Source organism: Triticum dicoccoides, chromosome 5A, assembly GCF_002162155.2.
Source record: "Triticum dicoccoides isolate Atlit2015 ecotype Zavitan chromosome 5A, WEW_v2.0, whole genome shotgun sequence".
NCBI classification, from domain to species: Eukaryota; Viridiplantae; Streptophyta; class Magnoliopsida; order Poales; family Poaceae; genus Triticum; species Triticum dicoccoides.
The window spans coordinates 453,148,909-453,166,258 of NC_041388.1; the positions used below are offsets into that span (position 1 = coordinate 453,148,909).

General features: G+C 40.0%; 1 protein-coding gene, 1 non-coding gene and 1 pseudogene across 3 annotated transcripts; 2 read left to right on the forward strand and 1 right to left on the reverse strand.

The window, feature by feature from the left end:
- The first annotated feature begins 6 nt into the window (after window positions 1-6).
- LOC119302260 (probable NOT transcription complex subunit VIP2) lies at window positions 7-8,604 on the forward strand. 2 transcript variants are annotated; one of them, XM_037579297.1, is made up of 16 exons: window positions 7-142; window positions 1,111-1,212; window positions 1,334-1,439; window positions 1,537-1,700; window positions 1,894-2,254; window positions 3,002-3,208; window positions 3,283-3,384; window positions 5,101-5,186; window positions 5,263-5,340; window positions 5,498-5,929; window positions 6,064-6,116; window positions 6,201-6,242; window positions 6,805-6,949; window positions 7,026-7,111; window positions 7,212-7,301; window positions 8,299-8,604. In XM_037579297.1, the coding sequence occupies exons 2-14, from the start codon at window positions 1,195-1,197 to the stop codon at window positions 7,098-7,100; spliced, it is 1,869 nt and encodes a 622-aa protein (XP_037435194.1). In that variant the 5' UTR covers window positions 7-142; window positions 1,111-1,194; the 3' UTR covers window positions 7,101-7,111; window positions 7,212-7,301; window positions 8,299-8,604. The 2 variants fall into 2 exon arrangements, with proteins under 2 accessions (XP_037435194.1, XP_037435195.1); XM_037579298.1 differs by having other exon boundaries at window positions 8,308-8,604.
- Window positions 1,362-1,439, reverse strand: LOC119304717. The gene has a single exon (XR_005148433.1). It is a non-coding gene; the product is annotated as a small nucleolar RNA snoR35 (small nucleolar RNA).
- Window positions 8,605-10,369: 1,765 nt separating the features above from the next.
- Window positions 10,370-12,734, forward strand: LOC119297636 (annotated as a pseudogene).
- Window positions 12,735-17,350: the final 4,616 nt, after the last annotated feature.

The window sequence follows — 17,350 nt, forward strand, 5'->3', positions numbered from 1 at the left end:
CACCCTCGCCGCTCCCCAGTGCTTCCCCGTCGCTCCCGCCGCGCGCTCCTCTCCTTTTCGCCCATCCCTCCTCACCTACAATTCTTCGATCTGGCACTGCCCGAGTGGTGAAATGGACTAGAGACTGCTCGGAATTTTGTAGGTAAGAACTACTCGCCCCGCGGAATAGACCGGAAACGCGCAGATCATGCCTGCATATGTGTCCGTGTCCGTCATATTTGCCGGATTCCGATCCTCCGTGGACTGCTCCAGGAGCGATCCTGTACATGGCTAGGGCAAAATTGGCTTGTTTCTATTTTTCCTTTTCATTTTACTGCATCCATGCTCTGTTACTGTCGCCTGGATGTATATATCCAGCGGCAGAACAGGTGATGATGAATGTGGACATGGGAGTGCCTATGAGTTTGCTGCTAAGGTTTTGTTTCTAGCAAGCAGGCCGTCCAGCAGCAAACTGGATGGTGGAGCCAACAGTTGAACTACCAGGGCTGAATTCAGCATCCAAAACTACTCTGCCATCCGCAGATTTTTTTTTCTCTCTTCTGAAATATAAAACCCCGAAACAGCACGCAGGAAAATATGCCGCATGGTTAAAAGCGCCATGAAAGACAGGCTGTACGCTGTGGAGCATGGTGCATCGGCGTTGTGTTTGCAGCGATCAGCTTCTGCGATACACTCGTCAAGCACTCAGTCATGTGGCTTGTGGCTCTACTAACCATATGGGGGTTTTGTTTCTCTTCATCATCCTGTTTTTTCTTAAACAATCGTTTGATGCCAAAGTAATTCTGAATACTGAATTACTTGGTATTTATTTTAGTGTTTGCTTCGGTTTGCTGCTCAACAGTCAGTTGGTTGAAAATTCCGTCTGCTTTTAGTTTCACACTCAAGCATTATCGGCACAAGTTTAGAGATTGTACATGCCATGTCTGGCCCCTAGGATAGCTGCATTTCCTCACTGCTGAAATCTGCACATTTTTATGCTGTTCTGACTTACTCGTTGGCCTATGTTGGAAGGATGGCTCAGATGTCAACTTGGTTACCAAGTTAAAATATTATGTGCAATTTGTCCTTTAATTTACAAGCTACTAACGGATGTGTCCATTCCTGTTTCAGATTGGAAGGAATCACTGGTTCAGGCATTTTGGTGGACAATCTTCATTTGATCCTGAGTGCTGACTCGCTCTTCTGTTGTCATCAATGTCTAGCTTGCTGAATGTACTTGCTTATCCTTGTAACTGTACTAGCATGCATTAAATATATATACTTTTCAATTCCTTCTGTTTACCATGTTTTGTTATTATTTGTCTTGATAACTTGATGTTTTCTTCCTTGGCAGTCAAATCTTAACAGTTCCGCATCAAATCTTCCAGACTCAACCGGACGACCATTTGCAACATCCTTTTCTGGTCAATCTGGATCAGTTCAAGGTCTCCATCACTCTGGTGAGCATATGGTACACTAGCTAGGTTAGCTCATTGACATAGTGCAATATCCATTGAGTACACACCTTTTTATCTCATCATTTTCTGCATTTTTCAGGTCTGCGCAACATTCATGGAAATTTCAGTCTTCCAAGTATGCCTGGATCACTTGCACAAAGGAATGCTGTGATGAGCGGCCTTCCATCCTCCGGGGTTCAACAACCTGGAGGGAGCATTTCTGGCAGATTTGCTTCAAACAACCTTCCAGTTGCCATGTCTCAGGTTCGAATGCCCACCTTTATGGAGGTTTGCAATATATTATTGTTTTTATACTTTAAACAGCATGAACATGCATGTTAATGCGCTTGCAATCTAAGGAACAATTCTGTTGGCTTAAAGTATAACATATTCTTGCTGTGGTTTCATGTGGAGGATGATGGTTTTTACTGTTTTGGTATTACGGTTTCTTTTGCAGATTCCTCATGCACATTCAGGTGTCAGTGGTAGAGGAATGAATGTTGGTGGAGGTCAAGCATTTAGTAGTGGCATGAATATGGGTGGTACCATTCAAGGTTTATACTCAAATTTGGGCACCAGTGGTAATCGAAATTCTGTTCCTGGCATGTCAGTGTCTCCAGCTTTAGGAAACTTGGGTCCACGTATTACAAGCTCCGCAGGAAACATCGTGGGTGGAAGTAACATTGGAAGAAGCATAAGCTCTGGTGGATTGTCGGTGCCGAGTATCTCATCACGCATCGATTTTAGTAGCAATGCTGGAAGTGGAAGACTAAATGTGCAAGGATCCAACAGGATAATGAACGGCCTTAATCCTCAAGGTAGTTTATTTAACCATCGGTTGATTTTTTTTCTTCATAGATTTATGTTCAGCTTTATGTTTTAGCTCGAAAAAAATATTTTAAGCATGTTTAACCATTGCTATGTTAATGCTCTATTCAGAGTTTACTTATCATATCCTTTGCTTTGAGCTGTGTCCTCACCCCTTGACTTTATCGTACCAAAAAAGGGTTGGGCATATGAAATAAGTGGTCGACATCCAATACGACATAGGTTTCGTTGGACCTTTTTTTGGAAAGCACAGTAGGTAGCATTGGTGTTCATGCTTCATAAATTATTAACCATGTGATGCTATAGTGTATTGCAGAATTCATTTTTGGAAGTGCGACACTATCTGGAAACAGGCATTTTGTTACCTCTGTACATTAGGAGCCAACTGTTAGAATTTAAGACCTTAAATAGTTAAGTCCATTAGTCCAACGTTGTTGGAATTCCTGTCATCGATATTCTTTCTTTTGCAGGCGTGTATGTTGGTTGTTGGAATATATCTGTTCTTGCTTTTCTTAGGGATGGTTACTGTACCTATTTCTTAATGTTGTTATATTTTGTGATACCAATTTAAATTTATGAAATTAGCTGGGCTATGATAAAAGCTTGTTTATATTTTATCAATCGTGATAGTCTCGTGAGGGTGAATGATAAAGAAGCATACAGTGTGTTATTTTCTTTTGTTGAACTCCATGTTCTCACTCAGCTTGTTGTTTGTTTTTATTTATCTCTAACACCAGGATCATCACAACTGATCAATATGATTGGTAATTCATACCCAACGTCTGGAGGTTCATTATCCCAGAACCAAATGCAACCAGGAAATAATTCTCTAGGTTCTATGGGGATGCTACATGACGCCAGTGACAGCACTCCATTCGACATCAATGATTTCCCCCAATTGACTGGTCGACCTAATTCAGCTGGTGGTCCGCAAGGACAATATGGTAAAATTGCTGGAAAACCATAAATATTTCTCCCTATTTTTGGAGGATTCGCTGCCAATCTCTCTAAATTGCAGGATCACTACGGAAGCAAGGAGTTGGTGTTAACTCCATTGTTCAACAAAACCAGGAGTTCAGTATTCAGAACGAAGATTTCCCGGCTTTGCCAGGATTTAAAGGTTGTTACAGTTGAATTAATTCTAGAACCTGTCTGTTGAGATTGTTCTCATTATACTTTCGGTTCAGTGGTGCATGATTATTTAATTGTGTTACTTTGTGATCTGGAAGTTCTAATATCGGCTGCATGCCTGTTATTATACAGCCCCGCTACTCTGTACTTATTGAACCACAGTATTTGAACAGCTTAGTTACCAACAAAATTGCCCTGCCAAAATCTTCTATCTGTTATAAAGCCCATTCTTTTTTAGTCGTGTAGAATGAATGCCGTGATCTTCTCCTCAAGTCAGCAAATGGTGCCGTGCTCGTTGTAGCGAAATTATAGCACACCATTTTTGGGAATACAATCATAGAGGTGAGAAGACAAGGATGCAGAAATTTCATGAGAGGGCCAGCGGGGCAAGACCTAATGTGGCCTTGTGGGAATGTAGAAAAATATCTTACAAATACTAATTTGGTATTGCTTTATAAGATATACATATGACAAATCGAGTATGCATATATGCACCTTCTATTATTATGTGATGCTCGAACTGGAATTACCATGAACTGTCATTAGAATATATATGGTGGCAACCTAGAAAAAATGCGCCAAACGACATTTAGATAAAAGGGTCTCACTGCAGCATGCTTACATGCGCCGCAATTCGGATGCCTATAAGTAACAAGTAAACCTAATTTTTGGCGAGAAATGGGAGTATGTATTATTTGTGACATATGCAGGACAATGTTAATAAATGAGATGGATATAGAGCTCTTAAGTTAGTTACTTTAGTGAAAGATAATCAATTTGTCTCCCCTAATGAAAACTATAGAGAATTTATTGTAAACTTCTCATATCATGACTTATGGTTATAGATGGAAGGGCATCTTAACCCTTCGTGTTTTCCATAGGTCCTATATACTCGTATTAACATTGTCCTACATATGTCATAAAGAATACATACTCCCATTAGGTATGATTTGAGGCATAGCAGCTAAGCCATTGGGAGGTGGTTAAGCCAATTTAGTTCTGGTGCTTACTATGGTTATAATTCATTTAAACTTACCATGTCAGTAAGTTAACTATGAGCCTCATGACCAACCGCGTGGACCAGTATGGATCAAAAGAACGTCCTGAAAATTAGCTCCAGCATTTAACAGAGATTACTGCTGAAGTTACAAATTTGGCCATCCACGCGCATACTTTCAGTCCTCAAGTTTATTAAGCATCTCAGACTGTTTGTTTTCTTGTGCCCGCTTCGCAGCATCAAGACACCCATACGGATGAATACAAATAGTTGCACTTATGCCTTTAGGCCCAAATGTAACTATAATGTATTTTCTTTTTAATATCTTAGTACTATTATTACAGTTTAGGCCGACGAACCATCTTCCCCAAAATGTAATTTGTCATTTGTTGGTCAACTCTGGTGCCAATCCCCTTTAATGGCGCCACATGTTTTGCATGGTTTTAATCTTTAGATTTTTGGACCTATTCTTTCCACGTGCGACATGCTCATGCTTTAATGCTCCATAAACGTGCACGGAACAAAATAAACGTGCATGGAGCAAAATAAACGTGCACGGAACAAAATAAGACCTTGGCAGTGTTTCTTGAGGCTTTAAAATTCTTTCCTGAAGTAGATCTTTTGGCTGATCATTGCACTACCTTAATACATTCCCTTTTCCCCCCCTTTTGCCAAGTTATACTGAATATTGACATTTTGAATTATCAGGTAGCAGTTCAGATTATGCTATGGAGTTAAATCACACGGAACAACTTCACGAGAATGTACCTGTAATGCAAGGACAACAATATCCCGTGGGTTCATGTCTCTGAATTTTGAATCTTTGTTTCTCCGAGCATTTCTTTTGACATGTTATGAACACTTACACAGATGGCAAGGTCCGTTGGGTTTAATTTAGGAAATAGCTACCAACCAAATCGTCAGCAACATCTGCAGGGTGCTAATTCAGTAAGTTATATCAGAAATCCTTTGAAATAATCATCAAACAAAACATCTGTTGCATTGTCATGGTTCTGATAGGTTTCTATTTTGGCACGTCATATTCAGGTTTACTGCTCATATTTACCCATTAATACATAGAATAATCTTCATTATGTTTTGTCAGATTCAGAGCTCCGGACCTCAAAATATTGGACTAAGACCACTAAACTCTTCGAGTCAAACTTCTAATTTGGGATCATACGAGCAACTGCTCCAGCAATACCAGCAGCCGAAGGCTCAGAGTCCTTTCGGGTTGCAGCAGATGTCTTCAGCCACACAGCCATATGGGGATCATGGTCTAAAGCCCATTCTGGGAGGCCGAACACCACCTGATCCATATGGCTTGTTGGGATTGCTGGGAGTTATAAGGACGAATGATCCTGATTTGTCATCTCTTGCTTTGGGAATAGATTTGACAACGTTGGGTTTGAATTTGAACTCACCAGACAATCTGTACAAGACATTTGGCTCTCCATTTTCAAATGAGCCAGCAAAAGGAGATCCAGAATATCCTACTCCAGCTTGTTATGTGGCTGAGCAACCCCCAGCACTACAGGTAGCTGCCAATAACTGGCTATTTCTGTCTAATGAGATGTTCTAAACCCATTTTCAAGAAAGGCCGAGAATCTTTCTTTGATGCAGCCAGTTCATTTTATAATAAATATATTGTAACAAGTTCTGTCTTTGCAGCCTATGCATTTTCAGAAATTTCAGACACTCATACTGTTTTACATATTCTACAGGTACTTTCGCTACTTGAATGTATTAGGTTCGGCCATTAGTTTTGGTAAAATTTAAGGTTATGTTCTTTTGTCTTTGGTTTTCAGCATGCCGAAGGATGAAGCTCAAATATGTGCTGCCAATGAACTGTGAGTACATTGTTTCACTGGTTATCTCATTTAAATTTCTTGTTGTTAGATGTAATAATTGGATCGTCATGCATGCGCCTTGTTCATGTTCTGAATCTTTTACCAAAAAATGTGATCTTATTGCAGTAACATTTGATAAGGGGACATACTGCTATGTCCTGATCAAATGTACAACACTAAAAAAATATTAACTTATAACCTGTCAGATACTGGATCAGGCCCATTGACTGTCTTGGATCTATCACAAAAATTTAGTAACCTTTTGGGTTTATACATCTTCCTGGATGAATACTGTTTAGCTACCTGAAGCTGCGTGAATGTTTCCATTTCCATTTTCTTTGTTTTCTATATCAAATTATCAACATTTTCTATTATTTATTTTTGATGACTTTTTTTTGCTAAGTTGCACAAGTTATTTTTAGCATTGCTGCGCATCCTTCAAACTTCCTTGTAACCTATCCATTTTTAGCAGTACATCACAACTGAGCAGAGCTTCAGCCAGTTTATTTTTTGGTATATACTAATTCTTAGATATGTAATGCATGTGTATTGTTTTTGTCAGACATAATCGTGGATGGTTTTACCATAAAGAAGCGCAGCAATGGTTCACAAGAATTCCCAACATGGAGCCTATTGTCAAAACTCCTACATATGAACAGGGGTCTTTTGCCTTCTTTCATCAAGGCAATTGGGAAACAGTCCGTAAGGTACTTACATTGGCTGAATATCCAGCCTCTCTTGAGCACTTTTGCATATGATAGTTGAGCATGTGTGTTGCTGCAGGATAACTTTGTTCTCCATTATGAGCTAGTAGAGAAAAGGCCTAGTCTCCCTTCCGCGTCCCAAATTGTTAGGTGAAAATTTTCTGGGTAAGGACTTCCTGGCTACAAATATATTTTGGTTTTTGTTTCTGTGTATCGAGAAATCATCTCACTGTTGTATGCAATGCAATATAATTTTGTTTTTCAGGTACCTCCTGACTCTAGCTTTCTTGTACATGAATGGAGAGCCTTCTTTATAAACATAGTGAAGCGATATTGCCCTAACTTGTCAAGATAGGTACTGTCTTCTGCAGTGGAATACTTATATTGATGTCGGCAACTATTGGGTAGGAAGAAATGTTCCATGTGGCCATTTTAGGAAAGAAAATGTTTTTATTTAACTTAATAAAGGAAGCAAGCAGCTGCGGAGGGGGTCCTTGAACGCGTGTGGGTGAGCATGTGACACACACACATGCTGCTAGCCAACCGAGCAACTGCTGTGCTCGGTTCTCATTAGGAAAATAATATGTTAACGTTTTTCTATTAAACTTGCTACTGAAAAGTGAAACCTCCAGGGTTCCCTGTTGGCATGTACTTGACAATCCCTGATACCCATAGCTCATTAAATCAATTGGATGCATCTTAAGTTGACGTGCTAATTTGGCAGATCCAAATATTTCCGCTTCCGCTAAGAAAAAGTGGGTGCTCTCTTTTGCAATGAAATGTGTACATTCATGAAGGTTGAACATCAGTTTGATTTATTCATTTACTTATTGGCAACCTACTTTATTAGGTAGGAAGACACGTTCTGTCTGGCCATTTTAGGGGAGATTTATTTTTTCTCAAACACAAAAAACTTGACCCATGGACAATAGCACCAGCGCATTTATTAATTTGTTTCAAAAAGAAGTGAGCACCTGCCGAGCCGGGGCCTCGAACACAGGTGGACGAGTGCTCGACTCGTGCTGCCAGCCAGCCGAGCACTTCTGGTTTCCGTTTGGAAAAGATAGTATGTTATTACGTTGTAGTTTCTATTAAACTCATAGCTGAAAAGTGAGAAACCTCGAGGGTCCCTGTTGCATTTATGTACTTGACAATCCCTTATACCTGTGGCTCATTTCATCAGCATGTTGTTTCTTTCAAACATGGCATGTTAATTTGGCAAAACCATTTATTTCCACTTATGTTCTGAGTAATGTAATGATTAAATGAGCTGGCTTGTTATATTGAGGCAAAATTGTTGTTGTTTACTGTTGAGTTTGGGATGCAATTCGATTTATTGACTTGGTTGACAGTCTATGTAGTGAATCAGAGAGCACCATGTCATGTCAGAGACGCGGAGAGGAGGAGGCTGCAGAAGGAGGAGAAAATGCCTTTGTAATTACAGTATATAGTTAGAAAAAGGATGGCACTGTCGTTAAACATTACCTAGCTTCTTCGTACATCATGGGGAGTTTGTCTGTAATGCTCCTTGACAAACAGTTTCGGAGTAGCCAGTCAGTCTGCAACTTAAATAGACCACAACGGAACAAAACAAAACAAAACAAATTGGTTTATCTTCTCTGGCAGTGGTAGAATTTTGTTGCTCGTTCGCTGTGAAATTCTGCTTACTTTTGATCAGCACTGCCACCTTGCTCAGCCGTAATTCTACTGAAAGGAATTTTTGGAAAAAGGTAGGTTCCAGCGAGGGTCCATTGCTACGTTTGTTCAGCAGGGTCGATGGGGCTTGCTCTAGCGGATTTGCTGTACCACAGGTGCTTGTAGTTTCTGATCTCCAAAAAAGATTGCAGCACCTGAAATTTAACTCGGCAATTGTCTTAATTAATCGATGATGCAAATATTTTTGCCTCCGAGTTTGAAAAAGAAAAGATTGCAGCACTGGGGAACCATCAACCATGTCACCTGCAACGTAGCTCACCTTCTACCCGGAACCGGATCCTCTAACTCACTCTTAACTCAGAGAAGGAATGTCACGGTGCTACAGTGCTAGTCTAGTGTAAAATAAAGAAGAAATGTTAGAGCCTATTAACATGTTGTTTACTATTGGTATTCAATGTAGATATAAATAATATAAGATTAATTTTATTTCACCATCGGTTTATTTGTATGTAATTACTATAGATGTACACGGTAGATATGTAATTTGCAAATTAATTTAAGTTATTTTAACCTTAACCATATGGATTGAAAGAGGCAAGTTAGGGTATTGTAGCTTCTCTAACATTTCTTGTGTATGTTAGAGTATCAAGTTCCGATGTGGTGATGCTCGTGGGGTCAGGGTCAGGTGAGAGGAAACAAGAGAGACGGAGGTTGCGTGTTCCTGCCGAGGATAAAAAAAAGAGGGGACACGTTATCTCTTTTTTTTTAGGGTAGGGGAGGCATTATCTGATGTAGACGAGCGGCACAACCAATTCCTATGGCGCGGAAGATGGACCAATCGATCTAAATCTAAACAACCAACACCGCAGAGTCTAGTCTAGAAAGGAAAAGAAACAACCAACGCTGCCGAATCGGATCACGTGCTTTCTTCTCTCGTCTACTGCTCCACTCGTGCCATAACCCTCGGCGAAACCATAATCCTCGCGCCACTTGTACGTACGGAACGCGGTGGTGCATGATGGGAAAGCAACCCAACCGCTTCCCAGATCGGGCAAATGACCCACGTTTTCGTCTACCGCCAGGAGCAGTGCGCCCTCGTGGCCTGTACGCATGCATGCCCGATCGACCCACGAGCCGCGGTGCATGACAGTGGTGCGGCGCGAGAGGCGTTGCCGGAAAGCCTCTTCAAGCCGTAACCTTCCTCCCAATTCCCGTTCCTCCGGCTCAAGTACGGCTGATTCAGATATGCTGCTTCGTCAGGTGAGCGGGAGTTTCTCTCCACCTCCTCCCTTTTTTCTTCTACTTTTGTGAAGCATGGCAAGAGCCTCTCCACCTCCTCCATTTTCCCTATTTCCCCTCGTAATAAAATTTTGTAGTAGGAGTCTCTCCTGGTGTCTCTGCTAAAGAAAATTCGAGTCAGATTCGAGGTGGGTTCGCAGCGCCCAAACTTTGGATTCTGGTGCATTGGGGTTGGGGAGGGTAGCTCCCCTAATTCAAAAAGAAAAAAAAACCAGCATTAGATTAGTTTGTCCAACAAATTCAGTATCACACACTTATGTTAGGCTTGAGGATAAAATCCTGGGATGGAAACAAAGACTAGGGCCATGGAAAAAGTCAAGCTCACACAAGAACCTCGCAGCATTGGAGAAGGCTTAATGATAAACTCGTAAACATTTTTTGCTCTGTTTTCTTATGCTTCCATTATCCCCAATTATGGAATGTTAACTCTATGTTTCCTCCTTTCACAGTCGAAAAAGGAACAAAAAATGGCGAAGATGGTAGCTCCTCTGAATGGCAAGCAAAACCATGGGAAGCATTACTACATGATGGACCAGACGATGTTTGAGATCGACACCAAGTACGTGCCGATCAAGCCCATCGGAAGTGGATCTTATGGGGTAGTTTTCTCATTCATGAACAAGGATACGAACGAGAAGGTCGCGATAAAAAAGATAAACAACGTCTTTGATAGCCGTGAGGATGCACTGAGGACGCTGCGCGAGATGAAGCTCCTCCGGCACTTGACTCATGAGAATGTCATTGCTTTGAAGGATGTAATGATGCCAATACGGAGGAGGAGCTTCAAGGATGTCTACTTGGTGTCTGAACTCATGGACACCGATCTACAACATATCATCAACTCGTCTCAAACGCTTTCCAATGACCACTGCCAATATTTCCTTTTTCAGGTATGTGGCAGTCACCTTTGTTTTCATTCCTTCTTTTTGCTTGACACTTGTCCAGTAATATTTCATATGTTCCCCATTCTGTCATAAGTTAGTTTATTCACATAGTCCATACCATGAGTTATTTGGATGTAATGCCTATGGCTATGCCTTCATCTAACCGCTAATAAGCTATGCCTAATTATTTAATTGGACATATATCCCATTCCAGATGCCTAGGTGGCGGTGCTGTCGTTGGCGTGATCTTTTTTAGTCAAGCTATGATGTTTGATTGTTACAGAAAAGATTCTTGTATAACAATACAATGTTTCTATACTTCTATATATACTAATTTGTAGTTAGTTCATGGTGCATGTAAAGTTGTCAAGTTCCAACTTGTTAGGTTATGAGAGAATGATCAAATAATTTCTAGAAGAAGCAATTGTCAATTTCAATATCTGTAAGTGCTATTGTGAGCTCGAGCTCACAGGCACCCTTTGCTACAGTACAAACGAAAAAATATTTAAAAAGTTCAAAAAAATCTGACTTTTTTTGGCAACAAACATTGATATATTTTTCACATGCGTGCAAATTTTCATGACAAAATGACATTCATGCAGGTCTCGGCAAAAAAAAAACAAAATCGATGCTCCAAAATGCTTCCAAAAACAGTTTTTTTGGAGCATGATTTTGTTTTTTTTTGCTGACACCTCCACAAATGTCATTTCATCATGAAAATTGGCACGCATGTAGAAAAAACATCAAAGTTTCTTGACAACAAATTTCAGATTTTTTTGAATTTTTTTACTATTTTTTCGGATTTTACTGTTCATCCGGGATCACTGGTGCCCGGGATCAATTCCTCCGCGTCCGTACTATAGTAGCTTCTATAGCTGCTCGCGGATAGTGGTTGTGCGCTTAGGAATGATGTGTCTTAAAAACAAAACGACTTAATACAAATCTTATTTGCTCATGGGTATTTGCATGAACATATATGGTGTAAGCCTCTGTAAATAATTTAAGGAAAGCTAAATTTATACACCTAGACATGAGCATTTTAATCGATACCTACCTGCTCGACTTGTCTTACAAATTACATTACTTTGTAATTATTATGATATCTTTAGTTTATTGCCGACCATTTTACGATTTCTCTAATATTCGTCAATCAATTAATAGTCTAAGATGCCACCTTATATTGACTGTAGCTGCTTCGAGGGCTGAAGTATCTTCATTCAGCGAGAATACTGCATAGAGACCTGAAACCAGGAAACCTTCTGGTTAATGGAAACTGTGACTTGAAGATCTGTGACTTTGGTCTTGCTCGCACAAATAACACAAAAGGCCAGCTTATGACTGAATATGTTGGCACGCGCTGGTATAGAGCTCCTGAGCTGCTGCTCAGCTGCAACAACTATGGCAACTCCATAGATGTCTGGTCTGTTGGCTGCATCTTTGCTGAGCTACTTGGCCGCAAGTCGATCTTTCCAGGAACCGATTGCCTAAATCAGCTTAAGCTTATAGTCAATGTTCTTGGCACCATGAGCGGTGCTGACCTTAAGTTCATTGAGAACAAGAAAACTCGCAAGTACATCAAATCCCTTCCATACACCATCGGCATTCCCCTCACTGGAATGTACCCACAAGCACACCCTCTTGCCACGATCTATTGCAGAAGATGTTAGTCTTCGATCCTTCCAAAAGGATCAGTGTCACTGAGGCTCTGGAGCACCCCTATATGTCTACGCTATATGATCACAATGCAAACCATCCTGCTCAGGTGCCCATCGATATCGATATAGATGAAAAACTTAGCGTGGAGATGATCCGAGAAATGTTGTGGCGGGAGATGCTCCAGTACCCCTGAGGCTGCCAGGATGGTGAATATGTGTCAAGCTGGAATGAACACATGCCCACACCAGGATCTTCACATGTTCTTTTCTATATAAAGCTTACTGCGATTATTGCACCTATCAAGTTATCACAATGAACTTGGTAAACTACTATGTAAATAGGTGCACATATAAGGCCGCCTATGGATTCTTTTTGGTTGTGGATCACTAGTTGTAGTATATATGGATTGTTGTGTTGTAAAAGTGTTGTTTGATTAATAAGGATTCAATTATGAAGACGCTTGTAGAAGTGTTGCTTGATTAATAAGGATTCAATTATGAAGACACTTGTAAAAGTGTTGTTTGATTAATAAGGATTCAATTATGAAGACGCTTGTGTAAATTTTAGTCCTCATTTTTGTACATGATTTCAAGGTGAAATCTTAGAGGTTTCTCTATATATGGAGGTCTCAACTTTCAAGTGGCCTTGGTTTTTGTCTGTTTGCTTCAGAGTGATTACCTTCAAATCTGTCTTGTTTCTTCAAGAAATAGAAATTACAGTGTGTATGGTGCTTTCTGTTCGGTTAAAAATGTATATTCTATGAAGCTCTCTATAATTTGCAATTTAGAATCTTCATGTTGATGTAACACTGGTCCAAGTTATTAGTCATATTCCCCGAGAAAACAACTTCTGTAGAGAATTCCGATCTCTCATGCTCCCATTGGAGTAATAAATATGCCGTCACAACTTGTCGGAATAAAGAAACATGCAATAAGCAAGCAAAAGCAGATCATGTAGTCCATTTAGTTAGACCACGGTACCATTTCACATATGTGTGAAACATTAGCTGACGAAAATATAAGATGTAGATGATACACAATGGACACTTGCAAGCATTGATTGAGGACATATTACCAACGAAAAGCACACCACTATCCCAGAAACATCTACCTTCCAACGGGCCCATGTTAAAGCAACTCTAGCAGATGCGTCATATGTGGCAGATCGCCATAATAACTGCTAGTATGGCGATCGACACACAAAATGTTGCCTCCTCCATAATACTAGCAAATAATTCATTTCAATAGGTTGAGAACATCGGTCGTGATCAGCATTTGTTGTAGCTAAGGTTCTTTTTGTCACTATTTTGATGCATATTTTATTCACAAAAACCATCTATCAGTTGTTGTAGCGCTTCCAATAACCATAGAGCAAATAATGAAAGATGCCCAATATGCTTGACTGAATCCAAGCAAGACTTTAGAGTTTAAACTTAGTTGCTTGCAACATTTAAGATTTTCAGCATATCAACGTAAGATGAGAACTATGCATACCTTCAGTTTAGATCCCTGTGTTTTTTTATGCAACATTTAAGAATTGAGTTTAGATCCCTGTGTGCTAAGTTTATCAATAGGTATACCATCATCATATGCTTGTACCAATTTAAGAAGTTCCCCATTTTTTTTAACATGACACAGATGAAGAATCATCGTCCACCTGCATCCCTATTAGGATCAGGAGACGTTCCCCATTTAAAGACCTGGCGAATACGCCTATTCATGTGTATGCAAATCAAGCCAGTGAACAATAGCGAGAATAAAAACCAAAGAGTGATCAAATTTGGTTTGCCTAAACGTCCGATGAGAAGAAAGTGGAAATAGAAGCACACAACCCACGCAGAAAAGAAATTACGTCTCTGATTAGTATTCACCATGAGCAAGTTCTTTGAGCTCTGGCGCACGCACGGAAGGACCACACTGTTCTGCTCCGGCGCGCCGGTCTCGCCAGCGAGCATGTGCCTAAACATGCGCAGGGCCAGGGACGCCGAGCCCCGCACGATGTGCGCCCACATCATCGAGCGAGGTCGAGGATGTAATGTCTTTTTTTATCATAGTACAGACGCAGACCCTCATATATAAGCGTACGTTCACCCCTATGAGCATTTTCGAGAGACTGAGCCGACATATCATATTGAGATTGACGAAGTCACCGCAGATGCCTCGTAGTTGAAAAGAACGTCTCCTCCCACTAAACGTTGATACGTCTTCAATGTATCTATAATTTTTCATTGTTCCATGCTGTTATATTATCAATCTTGAATGTTTTATAATCATTTTATAGTCATGTTATATCATTTTTGGTATTAATCTATTGACATAGTGCCAAGTGCCAATTAATGTTCTTTTAATATTTTTTACATATCAGAAAACCAATATCAGACGGAGTCCAAATGCCACGAAACTTTATGAAGAATTTTTATGGGCTAGAAGGAACACAACGGGCCCTGGCTGCGCCTGGGGGTGCCCCGAGGGGGGCACAACCCACCAGGGCGCGCCAAGAGGCCCAGGCACACCCTGGTGGGTTGTGCCCACCTCGGGTGCCCCCCGGACCGCCTCTTTGCTCTATATATACTCCAAAAATCCCAGAACCCTAGGGGAGTCGATGAAATATTCATCCAACCGCCGCAGAGTCCACAACCACCAGATCCAATCTAGACACCATCTCGGATGGGGTTCACCACCTCCATTGGTGCCTCTCCGATGATGCGTGAGTAGTTCTTTGTAGACCTTCGGGTCCGTAGTTAGTAGCTAGATGGCTTCATCTCTCTTTCTTGATTGTCAATGCAATGGTTTCTTGGAGATCCATATGATGTAACTCTTTTTGCGGTGTGTTTGTTGGGATCGATTAACTTTGAGTTTATGATCAGATCTATCTTTTTATATCCATGAAAGTATTTGAGTTTCTTTGATCTCTTTTATGCATGATCTCTTATAGCCTCGTATTTCTTCTTTGATATTTGGGTTTTGTTTGGTCAATTTGATCTATTTATCTTACAATGGGAAGAGGTGCTTTGTAGTGGGTTCGATCTTACGGGGCTTGATACTAGTGACAGAAAGGGAAACGACACGTATGTATCGTTGCTACTAAGGATAAAACGATGGGGTCTATCTCTACATAGATAGATCTTGTCTACATCATGTCATCGTTCTTATTGCATTACTCCGTTTCTCCATGAACTTAATACACTAGATGCATGCTGGATAGCAGTCAATGTGTGGAGTAATAGTAGTAGATGCATGTAGGAGTCGGTCTACTAATCTTGGACGTGATGCCTATATAACGATCGTTGCCTGGATATCGTCATAATTATTTAAAGTTTTATCAATTGCCCAACAGTAATTTGTTCACCCACCGTTTGCTATTTTTCTTGAGAGAAGCCACTAGTGAAACCTACGGCCCCCGGGTTTTTCTTTCTCATATATTAGCCTTTCAGATCTACTTTTCTCTTGCATTTATTTTCAGATCTATTAAACCAAAAATACAAAAAAATACCTTGCTGCACTTTATTTTATTTGCGATCTATTTATTCAATCTATTACAACTTTCTCCCGTCCACGCACCAATTTCTGGCGCCGTTACCCGAAAGGGATTGCCAACCCCTTTAACACGTTGGGTTGTGAGTGGTTGTTATTTGTGTGCAGGGGATGTTTACATTGTGTTGCTTGGTTCTCCTACTGGTTCGATAACCTTGGTTTCATATCTAAGGGAGATACCTACCGCCACTGTGCTGCATCATCCCTTCCTCTTTGGGAAAATACCGACGTAGCTTCAAGCGACATCAAAAGGAATTTCCTGCGTGTTGTCGGGGAGGATCTTCAACATATACCAGGTTTCTAATCACAAATCTCGTCTCCTCACAATTTACATTATTTTCCATTTGCCTCTTGTTTCCTCTCCCCCACTTCACAAAAATTTGCCGTTTTATTCGCCCTCTTTTTCATTTGCCTTTTTCTCGTCAGATCTCTTGTTTGCTATGTTTGCTTGTGTTGCCATGTGTCTTCTATTTGCTTGCATCTTCGCTTGCTAAAGATCTATTGATATGGATCCACATCCACTTGCTAATCTTTTTAAGAGATTCAATTATGATGAACCAATTGCTTGTGAGTTGAGTGCACTAGATTTTTTTTGAAGTTTTGCTTGAGATTCGTGAATCTAAAAATTGTGATAAAGAAATTTTTGAAGTGATTCATGATAGCTTATTGAATGAAAGTATGATTGCAATGATTTTACTATAAATTCTATTAATGTCAATTGTGCTAATAATATGCAAAACCCCAAGCTTGGGGATGCTATTTTTCTATGACCACTATTTGTTGCAATGATCATGATTGGGGTGATTCTTATGATCTTGAAAATTTATTTAAGCCTCATGATGACTATGTTATTTGCAATAATTTTGAAAGTGGGTTTGGAAGAGTGTCAACTTTAGGTAAAAATAATCCCATATATTTGGTGAGTGTTCAATCTTATGAAATTTTTCATGAAAGTGGGTTTGGAGAGGTCATGACTTTAGTTGATGTTAATCCCACTATCTTGGAAGATCATAAAACTTTTATGCATGGATCGTGAAGATAAAATTTTATATGATAGCTATATTATTGAATTTTATCATGATCCTACATATAATTATTATGAGAGAGGAAAATATGGTTGTAGAAATTTTTATGTTATTAAATTTCCTCTCGTTATATTGAGACTGTCAATGTTTTATTCCTCTCCTTTGCGTATGCTAGATATTTCTTGTCTTGACAATTTGTTTTCCTATAAAATTCCTATGCATAGATAGTATGTTAGACTTAAATGTGGTTGTCATATGTTTCATGATGCTCTCTTTGTGTTTCAATTATTATCTTTCGTGTGAGCATCGTTGAAATCTTATGCCTAGCTAGGGGCATAAAACAATATCGCT

Bases quoted from the DNA above. Each gene is read 5' to 3' on its own strand.
- LOC119302260 (XM_037579297.1), top strand. The intron at 2,255-3,001 runs GTAGTTTATTTA...CTCTAACACCAG, and splicing joins GAACGGCCTTAATCCTCAAG to GATCATCACAACTGATCAAT. The intron at 3,209-3,282 runs GTAAAATTGCTG...TCTAAATTGCAG, and splicing joins TGGTCCGCAAGGACAATATG to GATCACTACGGAAGCAAGGA.